Source organism: Quercus lobata, chromosome 10, assembly GCF_001633185.2.
Source record: "Quercus lobata isolate SW786 chromosome 10, ValleyOak3.0 Primary Assembly, whole genome shotgun sequence".
In the NCBI taxonomy this organism is placed as follows: Eukaryota; Viridiplantae; Streptophyta; class Magnoliopsida; order Fagales; family Fagaceae; genus Quercus; species Quercus lobata.
The window spans coordinates 45,474,619-45,488,351 of NC_044913.1; the positions used below are offsets into that span (position 1 = coordinate 45,474,619).

The 13,733-nt window shown below is 36.6% G+C and overlaps 2 protein-coding genes across 6 annotated transcripts; one reads left to right on the forward strand and one right to left on the reverse strand.

Annotated features, from left to right (window-relative positions):
- Positions 1–3,103: 3,103 nt before the first annotated feature.
- On the forward strand, positions 3,104–8,321 carry LOC115963838 (putative disease resistance RPP13-like protein 1). Of its 5 annotated transcripts, none has more exons than XM_031083025.1 (4): positions 3,104–3,230; positions 3,847–7,791; positions 7,966–8,025; positions 8,257–8,321. In XM_031083025.1, the coding sequence occupies exon 2, from the start codon at positions 3,942–3,944 to the stop codon at positions 7,716–7,718; it is 3,777 nt and encodes a 1,258-aa protein (XP_030938885.1). In that variant the 5' UTR covers positions 3,104–3,230; positions 3,847–3,941; the 3' UTR covers positions 7,719–7,791; positions 7,966–8,025; positions 8,257–8,321. The 5 variants fall into 5 exon arrangements, with proteins under 5 accessions (XP_030938885.1, XP_030938886.1, XP_030938888.1 ...); XM_031083026.1 differs by having other exon boundaries at positions 7,966–8,015; XM_031083028.1 differs by having other exon boundaries at positions 3,847–7,786.
- A 1,508-nt stretch (positions 8,322–9,829) lies between these two features.
- Positions 9,830–13,214, reverse strand: LOC115962589. Its single transcript, XM_031081449.1, has 4 exons — positions 13,062–13,214; positions 12,752–12,878; positions 11,577–11,791; positions 9,830–10,331 (listed from the first exon to the last, which is right to left on the reverse strand). The coding sequence occupies exons 2-4, from the start codon at positions 12,839–12,841 to the stop codon at positions 10,031–10,033; spliced, it is 606 nt and encodes a 201-aa protein (XP_030937309.1). The 5' UTR covers positions 12,842–12,878; positions 13,062–13,214; the 3' UTR covers positions 9,830–10,030.
- Positions 13,215–13,733: the final 519 nt, after the last annotated feature.

Genomic DNA, 13,733 nt, shown 5'->3' on the forward strand with positions numbered 1-13,733 from the left:
ATCAATAAACCGAGCACCAAGCTAAGAGTGCACCACAATCAGAGAAAAGGTATTGTCTTAAGATGGATGATCTCCACGACCTCTCTGACCAGCCAATTTCCAATGCCACTAAAATGAACAATAATAAGCTGAAGGCCTCCAAATTGGAATCAGTTGCTTAAGAAAGCAGAGAATTCAAACAATTGAGAACACATGAGAAGAAACAATGAAGATTCCACTTTATAACAATTGTATGTTCTACAAAGTAAAACCCAATCCACAATTGAAGAGAGCATAAAAAAGAGTAGAACCATCGTGATTACTATTTACAATCAAACTGCAATCCCATTAATTTGTTCAATGACACTGATAGTTATATATGAAGGAAATGGCGAAGCCTCGGTTACACAATACTTTAGACACTGCCCTTTGCAGGTAAAGGTGCATTATAATCACCTACGAAAACCTGACCTTGTTCACCTTCACCATCCTTTCCTGTTTCATCTAAGTAGTCCTCTCGAGCATTGGCAGCTAACATAAGGCAAACCAACCAGAAGAGGGATGAATCAAGGGATAAAAAGGCACCGACACCAAGGAGGCTAGTCTTGGCAGTCGGGCATTCGGCATCGAGATTGCTATAAACATTGCGCACTTGGTGAATCTGCTCTGTGATTGTTGGCCATAACAGCAGTGTTGCGGCTAATCCAGTAGTAAACCTATGTAATTTCACAAACGAACAGATGATTAGAATGAGATAAAGGCAGTCAAGTAGAAACCAGTTTCATAGAAAACAAACTAAAATTTTACTATCATAATGATCAGAATACATACGGGTAGTACACAGGCATTGCATGTGTCCACTACTACTTAATAGTAAAACTGGTGGGTTTACTTGAAAAAAAAAATTAAATGGTGGACAAAGGAAATATTAAGCAATGAGGTTTACTGGCTTTGTGGTACAAGTAATTTGAAAAGAAAAGAAAAACTGAAACCAAAAATAATAATAAATCTTTTACATGTGAAAAAGATTGCCAACACAAGGCCACTGCAGGTTAGATTTTCCAATGGTTTGATGTAAGCAGCGAACAAGCTGTGTGACTGTTTCATCAGTCTAACCATCACGTCTGGTATGTTCTCATAACATTGAATCTAATGCCTAATGGCAGTATAATTCACCTTTTTCTATTGTATAATTTTCATATTTATAAAGAGAATATACACCTCCAAAAATGAGAACGTTTCCTTAAGATTTCAAACAAATCCAGACCTTTTTGCAGTTGGTAAGTTACTCACACATCCAAATAAATCTTGAACTAACAGCCATACTCTCTACCCTATTCTTATAGGGGAGAGAGTTCCATTTAAATTAGTGCTCATTGGCCAAACAAAACCAGATTTACTTGCAAGAAGCTTGTGTCCAAACTAAGCAGTAAGAAACGGGCAAAGCCGTTCCTCTCATTTAACCTAGAATTAATCATTTGGCATGCCTTCCCCATAATCTGGCAGTCACAGGCTGCATAGATATTTATTAGCTTCCATAACCTTCTCTTGTCTATAATCTATATAATAACAAAGCCTACAATCATTGTTTATTGAAAGTTTAAAACTCATGATACCAAATGGGCAGGCTTTGTTTTTCTTTTTCTTTTTTTGATAAGTAGAATGCGCTGGCTTAATTAAATGTCCATAAACATCCATGTAAATATTGGAAAAATAACTGATGTCCCACTTACTTGAGTTCCACGTGAATTATTTTTTCACGTTAGCTTATAACTCGAGTCTCTAAGACTTGATTTCTTTCACTGAATTTCAATCTCGAAGGCTTGAGATGCTAACTTGTTAAAATGTTTCAAAAACATGTTAACTAACAAAATAGCAGCTAAAATGAGAGGTGATAAGTCCATAACAAATTATAGGTTAGTTATTATTGGTTCAAATTTGAATCTAACACTAACATTATTTTTTTGCCCCAACAATAACAATCAGTAATAACCTACCACTTAGAATTTGTTGTAAAAATATTCTGAAAATGTTATGGTTATATCATTTCTCATAATACTAAATGGAAAATTTCCCCCATAGTGGATTGGGAAAAGTAACTTCAAACATGTTTCAAGCTAAACTTTGCAAAATTAGACTAAAGCCCATTAGAGGAATGCTAACAAATTTTAGATGTCAAGTTATTACTAGCAGTTACTGGTGGGCAAAAAAGTAATTTTAGTGGTAAATTCAAATTAGAAATAATAACAACTTACCACTTAGAATTTGTTGTGAAAATGTTTTCGACCTATCACTTTTCTAACTCTGACCCATTAACCCAAGGAAAAATACCTGACTTGACTTGAGATCTTCTTACTCGGACTAAGAGGTCAACTTGACATAACTCGTTTAATGTTTGGGTCAAAAATACCTGTGCGTCATATGAGCTGATACTTTTTGAAACAATTTAATAAATAAATAACCAAATGAGAGTAATGCTAGAACCACAACTTTTGTCGCAATTTTCTCATAACTTATATATATGGCGAGTTGTGAGTGGTGAAATTGTGGACTCATCACTTTTACTCCATTATTCACAATTTGCCACATGGACAAGTTGTTACAAAAGTTATGGTCCTAGCAGTTTTCAATGACAATTCATAATTGACAAATCCACACCACTAGCACTTCTATTTCACACTTAATATGGTCCATGTCATTTATTGTTTTTTTTAAGGGTAAAATACAAAACTGACCCTCTAAATTTCTTCAGATTTCATTTCAATGAACAAACTTGAGCCTTTTAAACTCGAGTTTAATGTTCTGGACCTATGAAATAATTGCATTGTAGTTATGCATTAAGCTGCATTATGGTTTTGCATTCTTAGAGTGAACTCGAGTCTAAAAGACTTGAGATTCTAATTTTCCTAATAGTTTAAAAAATATGCTAACTAACGGGAAGTGTTAGCAAATTGGTGTTAAATGGTAAAAAAAATCCTCATTGACTAACGGTAAGGACTTTTTGAGTGGGCACTCCGCAGTCCGCACTAGCAGTGAGAAATTTCGGAGTCATTTGGAAGAGGCACATGAGTTAAAATTATTGAGATTTTTTTTTTTTTTTAATTATTATTTCGGTTAGAAACCATTTGTAAAACTGGTCGAAGACTAGCTTTGGTCAAGAAAAGTAAAACAGATACCATAGATTCTGAAAGGCACGCTACAAAAAAACACAAACCCAGGCCAAGATAACCCAACAACCACGACTACCATCTGTGAGTTTCTCTCTCTCTCTCTCTCTCTCTCTGTCTTTACCTTTATTCATGGTGGTGAGTGTAAAATGGTGGTATACATAACATTTAGAAGAGAGAGAGAAAAAGAAATTGGTGGAAGTTTTATCAGAATTTTGTCTTTAATAAAAGGGATAGTGTTAACTGTATTTGCCTTAATAATTTGGCATCAGGATTTGTGTTAGATCAATTTCAATATTTATATTAAATATTACAAATCTGAAAGTGTATCCAGTGCCATTTCATTTAAAATCTTTATAGGGAAATTCGGCAATATGGGTTGTGCTCAATCAATGGAAAGATGAAATGGTTGACACAACTTTAGCTCTAACTTGAGGGTTGACTTAATTTTCCAGTATCAGTTGAAGTGGTTTTACTACTTGTGATGAGAGTAAACTTTATATTTATTGATTTCCCAGATACATTCTTGAACTTCTCATTTTACTACTAACTTGTCTGGTTAGACAAAGGATCAAATTCTAGACAAGAAAATGCTAATATTCTAAGGTGAAATTCCCTATGGTGTTAATCGACATGCATTGCACTTGCACTACCTCTCACTTATTTATTGACGGATTTCTGTTACTCGCTTGTCTGTCAGCTGTGCAGGTCCATAACTCTGGTAAGCTGTTCCCTGTGTAATCGATAACCCAGTTCTCTTTGCAATCTAATTTCTTCCATTGTAAAGAAGAAAACATGGCTGGGGCCTTGGTGGGAGGAGCATTTCTCTCTGCTTTCCTTCAAGTTTTGTTTGATAGAATTGCATCTAGCGAGGTTGCTGACTTTTTCCGGGGAAGAATACTCAGCAATGGACTACTAAGGAAATTGAAGATAGCATTGCTGTCTGTGAATGCAGTGCTTGAAGATGCAGAGGAAAAGCAAGTTACAAAGTCAGCTGTGAAAGAGTGGCTTGATGAGCTGAAAGATGCTGTCTATGATGCAGAGGATATTTTGGATGAAATTGCTTCTAAAGCCTTGCAACGCAAGTTGGATGCTGAATTTCTAACCACAGGATGCAAGGCACGAAGCTTCATCTCTACTTCTCTTAATCCTTTTGCCAAGGAGATAGAACCAAAGATTCAAGAGGTACTTGACAGACTAGAATACTTAGCAAGACAAAAGGATGTTATCGGTCTAAGAGAAGTTGTTGGAGGAAAACCGTCAGAAAGATTGCCTACAACTTCTTTGGTTGAAGAATCTGATATTTGTGGTAGGGATGATGATAAGGAGGCAATAGTCAACTTGTTGCTCTCAGATGATGCAAGTGGCAGTGAGATGTGTGTGATTGCCATGGTTGGCATGGGGGGAATTGGCAAGACCACCCTTGCTCAGCTTGTATACAATGACACTAGGGTGAAGGAGCATTTTAACCTTGAAGCATGGGTTTGTGTTTCAGAAGAATTTGATGTGTTTAAGGTAACAAAAACAATTCTTGAGGCAGTAACTTTGTCAACTTGTGATATTAAGGATCTAAATCGGCTTCAAGTTACGTTGAAAGAGAAGTTAAAGGGGAAGAAGTTTCTACTTGTTTTAGATGATGTTTGGAATGAGGATTATGTTGATTGGGAGGTCCTAAAGAATTCCTTTAAATCTGGGGTTCAAGGAAGTAAGGTCATTGTAACAACACGCAATGCAAGTGTTGCATCTGTCATGCGCCCTATTGCAACTCATCATCTAAAGCAGTTAACAGATGAAGATTGCTGGTCATTATTTGCAAAACATGCATTTGATGATAGCAACTCTGAGGCACATCTGGAGCTAGAAGTAATAGGTAGACAAATTGTGAAAAAGTGCAAAGGCCTACCTTTAGCAGCCAAGACAATTGGGGCTCTCTTGCGGTCTAAACTAGATGTTGATGAATGGGATAAGATATTGAAGAGTGAATTGTGGGATTTGTCAAAGGATGGGGGCAACATTCTCCCTGCTCTTAGATTAAGCTACAAATATCTCCCCTCACCTCTAAAGCAATGCTTTGCTTACTGTTCAATATTCCCAAAGGATTATATTGTTAGAAAAGATCAATTAGTGTTATTATGGATGGCAGAAGGTTTCTTGCAACAATACAAAAACAAAACAATGGAAGAAGTGGGTGATGAGTACTTCCTTAACCTAGTTTCAAGATCATTATTCCAACAATCAAGTAGTGATAAATCACATTTTATAATGCATGATCTTGTCAATGACTTAGCCAAATTTGTATCTGGCCAATTCAGCTTTAGATTGGAGGGTGACTATTCTCATGAACTTGTGAACAAGACTCGCCATTTGTCTTATTTCAAAACAAGATTTGATAGTTCTAAAAAGTTTGAGGATCTTTACAAGGCTAAGCGGTTACGCACCTTCCTCTCTTTGACATTGCCACCAAGCAGTGAGACTTTTTACTTAACTAAAAAGGTAACACATGATTTGCTGCCAATGCTAAGATGCTTACGGGTGCTCTCTCTATCTCATTATAGTAATATGACTGATTTGCCTGATTCAATTGGCAAAATTAAGCATCTACGCTATTTGAACCTTTCTTTCACTGCAGTTAAAAGGCTGCCTGATTCCATATGTAAGTTGTGCAATTTGCAAACACTGAAGTTATTGGGTTGTCGATATCTTGCTGTGTTGCCAAAAGATATGTGGAGACTCATTAATTTACGTCATCTTGATATTACCGAAACTAGCATAAAGGAGATGCCAATACAAATGGGTAGACTAAAATGTCTCCATACATTGACTACTTTTATCATTAGCAAACATAGTGGGTCTTGCATCGGAGAGCTGGGGAAACTTTCAAGTCTTCGGGGAATGCTTTCTATTCTGGAGCTTCAAAATGTTGCATCTCCTACAGATGCCTTGAATGCAGGCTTGAAGGATAAGAGGTACCTTGAGGAGTTGGTGTTGGAATGGAGTGCTGATACTAGAGTTTCAGAAAGTGAAAGAACTGTACTTGACAGTCTCCAGCCCCATACAAACTTGAAAAGTCTGACTATGAACTACTATAGTGGTAAAAGTATTTCAGATTGGGTAGGGCATCATTCATTCTCTAACATAACACGTATGCATCTAAAAAATTGTAAATATTGCTTTTGCTTGCCACCACTTGGGCAGCTACCCTCTCTGCAGGACCTCTCTATTGTTGGGTTTGATGGAGTTATTAAAGTGGGCACTGAGTTTTATTGCAGTGGTTCTTCTTCGATTAACCCTTTTGGAGCCCTAAAAGTTATAAGGTTCGATCAAATGTTGAAGTGGAAGGAATGGTCTTCTTTTGCTTCTGAAAATGAAGGCGGAGCTTTTCCTCATCTTGAAGAACTTTATATTCAAAACTGCCCTGAGCTAATGGGAGGTTTGCCCCTCCATTTTCCTTCTTTAACCAAACTTGTGATTATTGAGTGCCCGCAGCTTGTGGCTTCACTCCCAAGAGCTCCTGCTCTATGGGATATGCAGTTATTACATTGTAATGAGGTTCTGTTAAAGGAATTGCCATCTAGAATGCAGAAGCTCAAAGTTGGAGGATTTGGTGCACTAAAGTCCCTACCCGAGGGAATGATGGACGGAAAAACTTGTCTTCAAGAGTTAGAAGTCTGTGACTGTTCCTCACTTATGTCCTTTCCCAAGAGTGGTATACCCTCTACGTTAAAAACCCTCAAGATCACAAACTGTAGGAAGCTAGAGTTTCCAATGAACCAGAATTTTTCATCCCTTGAAAGATTCTTTTTAATAGATAGTTGTGATTCTCTCAGTACCTTTCCATTGGACTTGTTCCCAAAGCTTTATGATATCATAATCAGGGGGTGTCGGAATCTAGAATCTCTTTCAATTCCAGAGGAATATCTCCATGATTTAATGACCTTGCAAATTCAAATCCATGATTGCCCCAATTTTGTATCTTTTCCAAAAGGAGGGCTACCCACCCCCAACCTAACATGGTTTTGGGTCACCAATTGTGGGATTCTGAGGTCACTACCTAAAAAGATGCATATATTCCTTACATCTCTCAAGTATTTGCGTATAGAAGATTGTCCAGAAGTTGAGTCTTTTCCTGAAGGGGGTTTGCCTTCCAATCTGAATTTGATTTCCATCCTCAGTTGTGACAAACTCATTGCCAGCTGCAAGGGGTGGGATTTGCAACAACTCCCCTCCGTTAGAAAATTGTCAATCAGTGGTAAATCTGAAGATGTGAGGTCCTTTCCTGAGGAAGGGTTTCTGCCCATTAATCTTACCTTTCTTTACATCTCTAAATTCCCAGCTATGGAATCCTTAAACAAGAAGGGGCTTCAACACCTCACTTCTCTTGAACAGTTGTGGATCCAAGATTGCCCTAAGCTCAAGTACATGCCGGATGAGGGGTTTCCTGCATCCCTTTCTTTCCTCCGGATCAATGAATGTCCTTTGCTGAAGAAAAGTTGTCAAAGGAAAAAGGGAAAAGAATGGCGCAAGATTGCTCACATTGACTGCGTGATGATCGATGAAGAATTGATTGCATGAGGAGTCCCCCACCTCCTGTTCCTATGTTCAGACAACAGATGGATAGTGAAATTAACTCAGGTTTTACAGTTAGGTACTTGCTCTATGCCCAGCTGATTAACTATGTAATTTACCGTCTGTTTTAAATATAATTAACGCTGATAATGATGAAACAGAATGCTTTGTTGCTGACCAAATCTTCCTCTGCTTCATCATTCTGGCAACAATAATTAAACTTAGTATTGATTCTTTCTCATTTTACTGTCAGAAATTACGATGCTGTCTGTACAAAGCAGGAGGTGCTCTACAATTCTAAAGGTTTGTTCAGGTGATTTGTGCTTCTGTAGATCTCCATTTCACTGTCTATGCTCAAGTTCTTGTGGTCCTTTTGCAGGGTTACTTTTGTCCCTTTTGGTATCAGAGGGAACTCACATCTCTCATTTCTTTACATATTCTGAGGCATTCGAATTTTTTGTCTTTTACCTGAGGACTGCTCCTCCTAAATTTGACACAGATTTTTATCTTTAATTGTGATAACTGAAAATCACTCCCTGAACAGGTACGCCTTTTCCACCCATCTCTTGGGGGCTTGGAAATGTATTGTGTCACAACTGAGGGGATTTGCACTTCAATTCAAAAGAGCCTCACATCTATGCAAGCGAAACTCATTGCTTTGAAGCCAGAGGGACTGGGCTCAACACTCCACTCTTGAAAAATAGATGATCTCGAACTACCTTAAGCTCCAATCCATGCCAGAAGAGGGACTGCACAACTCTCTTTCTTATCTATGTATTCTGGCCTAAGATTTCTCACATCTCTCAACAATCTCTTTTCCTGTATCTTCTAATGATTTTCTCTCTTTTTATTATTACTGTAAGATCAAACCAAAACCTAACCCATCTATGATGTATTTAGTACTTTACCGCTTAATAAGGTGGTGAATACTGCTGATGTTAAAATGCATAAACATAATAGAGGAGAGGACCTTGAATTATTTCTGAGACATTTGCTGAAAATATTAATTAGGCTATCCTTTTGTCAAGGTAGGACTCCAAACGGGACTATATGTTAAAGACTTTCAACTTCTTTACAACATAATTGGTGGTGCGAGTTCCATCATGTGTTTAGAGAATGGTGTATATTCTGACACAAATTTTGTTTAATAGTCTCCTGAATCATGTGTGTGTAGCGCTTTGAATGATATGGACCTATCGAAACAAATTCATCTTTGAAAACAAAACCCCCTGTTCAAATGGGTTGTGATCTCGAGCTTCGGTGTATGTGATGGAGTTCATGGAGGTTAATAAGACTGGATTAGCGGTACCGATAGCACCTGACAGGAAATGGTCTCCTCCTCTTTCTGATTCAGTTTTCAAACTAAACCTTGCTCTCTCACAGTCTCGGTCTAAATCTTCAGTTGGTGTGGGTTTTCTTATTCGTAATTCAAAAGGGGAAGTGTTGGCAGCATCTTGTGAGCGTGTCGGGAAAGAGCTGCACTCTCTGTGGACAGCAGCTGTGGTAATGCGTAAGGCCCTTGTGTTTTGTCTAAACACTTGCTTTTCCAAGGTCATTATTGAGAGTAATTTTGCTAAGCTGGTGGACTTCATTAATTCAGATAGAATCTGCACTCTAGAGGTGGCTTGGATTTTGGAGGATATTAAACTTATATGTGAACAATTTGTTAGTATATCTTTTGTTTCTGTTCCTTTAAAATGTAACCGTGCTGCTCTAGCTTTAGCTAGTGCTACAAAAGAGAATGAAGAGACTATTGTTTGATTAGAAGAATGTCTCTCTTTTCTCTTTCCCATTGTACAGCGTAATATTAATTAAATAAAGCCTACTATCGTTTCATCTCAAAAAATAAATAAATAAATAAAGTCCACTATTGTTTCGTCTCCAAAAAAAAAAAAAAAAAAAAAAAAAACCTTGAACTTAAAATCAATAAACCGAGCACCAAGCTAAGAGTGCACCACAATCAGAGAAAAGGTATTGTCTTAAGATGGATGATCTCCACGACCTCTCTGACCAGCCAATTTCCAATGCCACTAAAATGAACAATAATAAGCTGAAGCCCTCCAAATTGGAATCAGCTGCTTAAGAAAGCAGAGAATTCAAACAATTGAGAACACATGAGAAGAAACAATAAAGATTCCACCTTATAACAATTGTATGTTCTACAAAGTAAAATCCAATCCACAATTGAAGAGAGAGCATAAAAAAGAGTAGAACCATCGTGATTATTATTTACAATCAAACTGCAATCCCATTAATTTGTTCAATGACACTGATAGTTATATATGTAGGAAATGGCAAAGCCTCGGTTACACAATACTTTAGACACTGCCCTTTGCAGGTAAAGGTGCATTATAATCACCTACGAAAACCTGACCTTGTTCACCTTCACCATCCTTTCCTGTTTCATCCAAGTAGTCCTCTCGAGCATTGGCAGCTAACATAAGGCAAACCAACCAGAAGAGGGATGAATCAAGGGATAAAAAGGCACCACCACCAAGGAGGCCAGTCTTGGCAGTCGGGCATTCAGTATCGAGACTGCTATACACATTGCGCACTTGGTGAATCTGCTCTGTGATTGTTGGCCATAACAGCAGTGCTGCGGCTAATCCAGTAGTAAACCTGTGTAATTTCACAAAAGAACCAAAGATTAGAATGAGATAAACGCAGTCAAGTAGAAATCAGTTTCATAGAAAACGAACTTGGTTTCTCTAAATGAAACTGCTCCCAACATACACACGCATTGCATGTCCACTACTAGTTGCTAGTAAAATTGGTGGGTTTGCTTGAACAAAAAAAATAGATGGTGGACAAAGGAAATATTAAGCAATGAGGTTTACTGGATTTGAGGTACAAGTAATTTAAAAAGAAAATAAAAACTGAAACCAAAAAAAAAAAAAGAAATTTTGTACATGCAAAAAAGACTGCCAACACAAGGCCACTGCAGTTTAGATTTTCCAATGGTTTGATGAAATCAGTGAACAAGCTGTGTGGCTGTTTGATTAGTCTAACCATCATGTCTGGTATGTTCTCATAATATTGAATCTAATGGCAATATAATTCACCTTTTCTATTGTATAATTTTCATATTTAAAAAGAGAATATATACCTCCAAAAATGACAAGGTTTCCCTAAGATTTCAAACAAATACAGACCTTTTTTGAATCGGTAAGTTACTCACACATCCAAATAAATCTTGAACCAACTGCCATACTCTCTACTGTATTCTTATAGGGGAGAGAGTTCCATTTAAATTAGTGTTTATTGGCCAAACAAAACCAGATTTACTTGCAAGAAGCTTGTGTCCAAACTAAAATGGAAAGCAGTAAGAAAGGGGCAAAGCTGGTCCTCTCATTTAACCTAGAATTAGTCATTTGGCATGCCTTCCCCATAGACTGGCAGTTACAGGCTACATAGATATTTATTAACTTCCATAACCTTCTTTTGTCTATATAATAACAAAGCCTACAATCATTGTTTATTGAAAGTTTAAAACTGATACCAAATGGGCAGGCTTTCTTTTTTTTTTTCTTTTTCTTTTTTTATAAATAGAGTGTGCTGGCTTAATTAAATGGCCATAAACATCCAAGTACATATTGAAAAAATAACTAATGTCCCAGTTACTTGGTTTGCTTTATTTCAAAGATATGCCTCTAGTGTACTTCATTTTGACACATCCAACACCAGATTTCCATTTAAAGAAGGTTTCAACTTTCAACACAAAACACCTTCACTTAAGTCTACTGGAAAATTGGCTGTGTACACGTGTGTGCGTATGCGAGCATGTGTATACGTATGTAAAGGATGACAAATCAGCATTATAAGAGGAAATTATGGGAGAATAAGAATTTAGGAAAGTATGCTTACAAAGCAATGTTGAAGAATACAACAAAACTAGTGCTTCTAAACATAGCACCCTGAGGAACAGATTTTCCTTTGTAAGGGTAGAACAGAGACAAATACCCAGCCACAGTGGTTGCAATGAGAAATGCAACAGACAAATACCCCAAAACGACAGTTGGATCTGATGGATACTTGCAGGTAACAGAACTTTTCCCTATTATCTGAGTTCCAGTTGCTGGCTGAAGAAACCAGAGAGAAAAAAATAAAGAATTTAGACGGTAACCAGGAGACAACCATTAAAAGAATGGAGAACAAATATAGAGGTAGCATTCAGTATAGTTAGCTACTAAGTGCTCCATTGCTTGCAACACTTCGAAAGGTAAAAAGAAGTGAAAAATAAATAAATAAAGAGGACTAATGGGGCTAGAAAATAAGAATTGTTAAAATTAAAATAACAATAAAAGGGAATTAAAAGCACACAAATGCCTTGTAGCTGTAGAAAGATCATAAAACCAATTCAATGGAACTATTAGTGAAAAAGGTTGTAATCAATGGGTAAAACTTAGGTACAATTCCTTAGATTTCATACCTTAGATTCTCCAATTAAAGTCAATCACATGGTTATATTAACTCTTTTTTCAAGAAAAATAAATTCAAAATGTGCTTTATTAATCAATGCAACAACATGATTGAATTTAATTGGAGAACCTACGGCACAAATCCTAAGGAACCGTACCAAAGTTTTGTCCATCATAAAAATGTCATCTATGTTCAGAAATTGGAAATTTATAAAAATTCTATTGAATCAAGTGTCAACAACAACAAAAAACCTTAGATCCCAAAATTTTTGGGGTCGACTATGGATCCTCAACAAGATTAGTTAGGGCCGGCCACATGTATTCTTTTCCTAAATTCTATTCTATTGGAAATCATAACCTCTGTTACTTCCTTAATCAAATCAAGTGTCTAGAATTAAATTTTTAAAAAAATAAAAAATAAAAAATCAATCATTTCACGAAAATAAATAACTAACTAGTAGCAGTGGTTGCAGGAATGAAGGAATCATATCAGAAGACTAGAAATATTTCTACTTAAGTACTAATTGATACAATAAGAAGATGAAAAACTAAATCTTGCAAATAGTGGTGATTTAGTAAATCCTTGTATAAACAGAATTTTACTTTTTACTAATTTGTTACCTTCTTATTCTCAGCAACAACTCCAAGTATAAAGGAGATCACACCACAAGTTGCAACTGTCAGGGACATTAGTTTCATAGTAACAGCCATTATAACTTTGCCCCCCAACACAACAAACTTTAATTTACTGCACCAAAACATGAATAACCAGAAACCCATTCAGCGAGTCCCAAACATTTTAACAACCAAACAAAACTAAAATAAAAGGGATCGGATTAAAACAACATCGGAATCAACAAAATATAGAAAGAAAAAAACATATATACTTGTATTGAATAAAAAAGATGGTGTTTGGGTAAGCGGGTAAGACCTGTATGGAAGAGGAGGAGAGCTCGAAATTGATTCAGTGGCAAATGGGTCTGAAGAGAGCAATAATTGAAGAGATGGGTTGCTCTCTGTTTCTCTTTCTACCGCTCTATTTGTGTTCTGAGAGTCCAGAGACAGAGAGTGTATAAATATAAATGCACGTATAGTCCACGGAGTCACCTAAATAACTTAAATAGTCAAACTCATACCATTAATTAATGGAAAAATGGTGGTATAGCTAACAATAGCTCACACTATCTACTATGATAGAAAGTATCCAGTGAGATAATGGCCCATGCGCCGTCTCACCCAAATTTTTTTCCTACTAGGAGTAGTAAAAATCACATCTAAATATATCATTAACTTTTTCCTTTATCATTCTCAGAGTCTCACCTACCATACCCCTTTTTTTTGGGTACGGTAGAATTACCCCACTTTACTGCATTGGAATCGTGCCAAAATTTGTGACACATAAGTTATTTGTAGATTATCTTGATTTCAATGAATAAAGTTTCTAAATTAAGGTGGTAATATGTAATTTATGGATTTCAAAATATAATAAATGCACGTTGGAATTTGGTGATGGCTTCAGCTACTTAATAAATAAACATTTTTTTACCACCATGCACCTTTAATATGGTGGTCACTTCACAAATATAAATACTTATGGGGTGTT

Excerpts from the sequence above, each read along its gene's own strand:
- LOC115962589 (XM_031081449.1), bottom strand. The coding sequence starts at position 12,841 with ATGGCTGTTACTATGAAACTAATGTCCCTGACAGTTGCAACTTGTGGT. Across the intron at positions 11,792-12,751 it reads TTGTTGCTGAGAATAAGAAG|CCAGCAACTGGAACTCAGAT; the intron begins GTAACAAATTAG and ends TGGTTTCTTCAG. Across the intron at positions 10,332-11,576 it reads GTATTCTTCAACATTGCTTT|GTTTACTACTGGATTAGCCG; the intron begins GTAAGCATACTT and ends GAAATTACACAG.
- LOC115963838 (XM_031083025.1), top strand. The coding sequence starts at position 3,942 with ATGGCTGGGGCCTTGGTGGGAGGAGCATTTCTCTCTGCTTTCCTTCAA.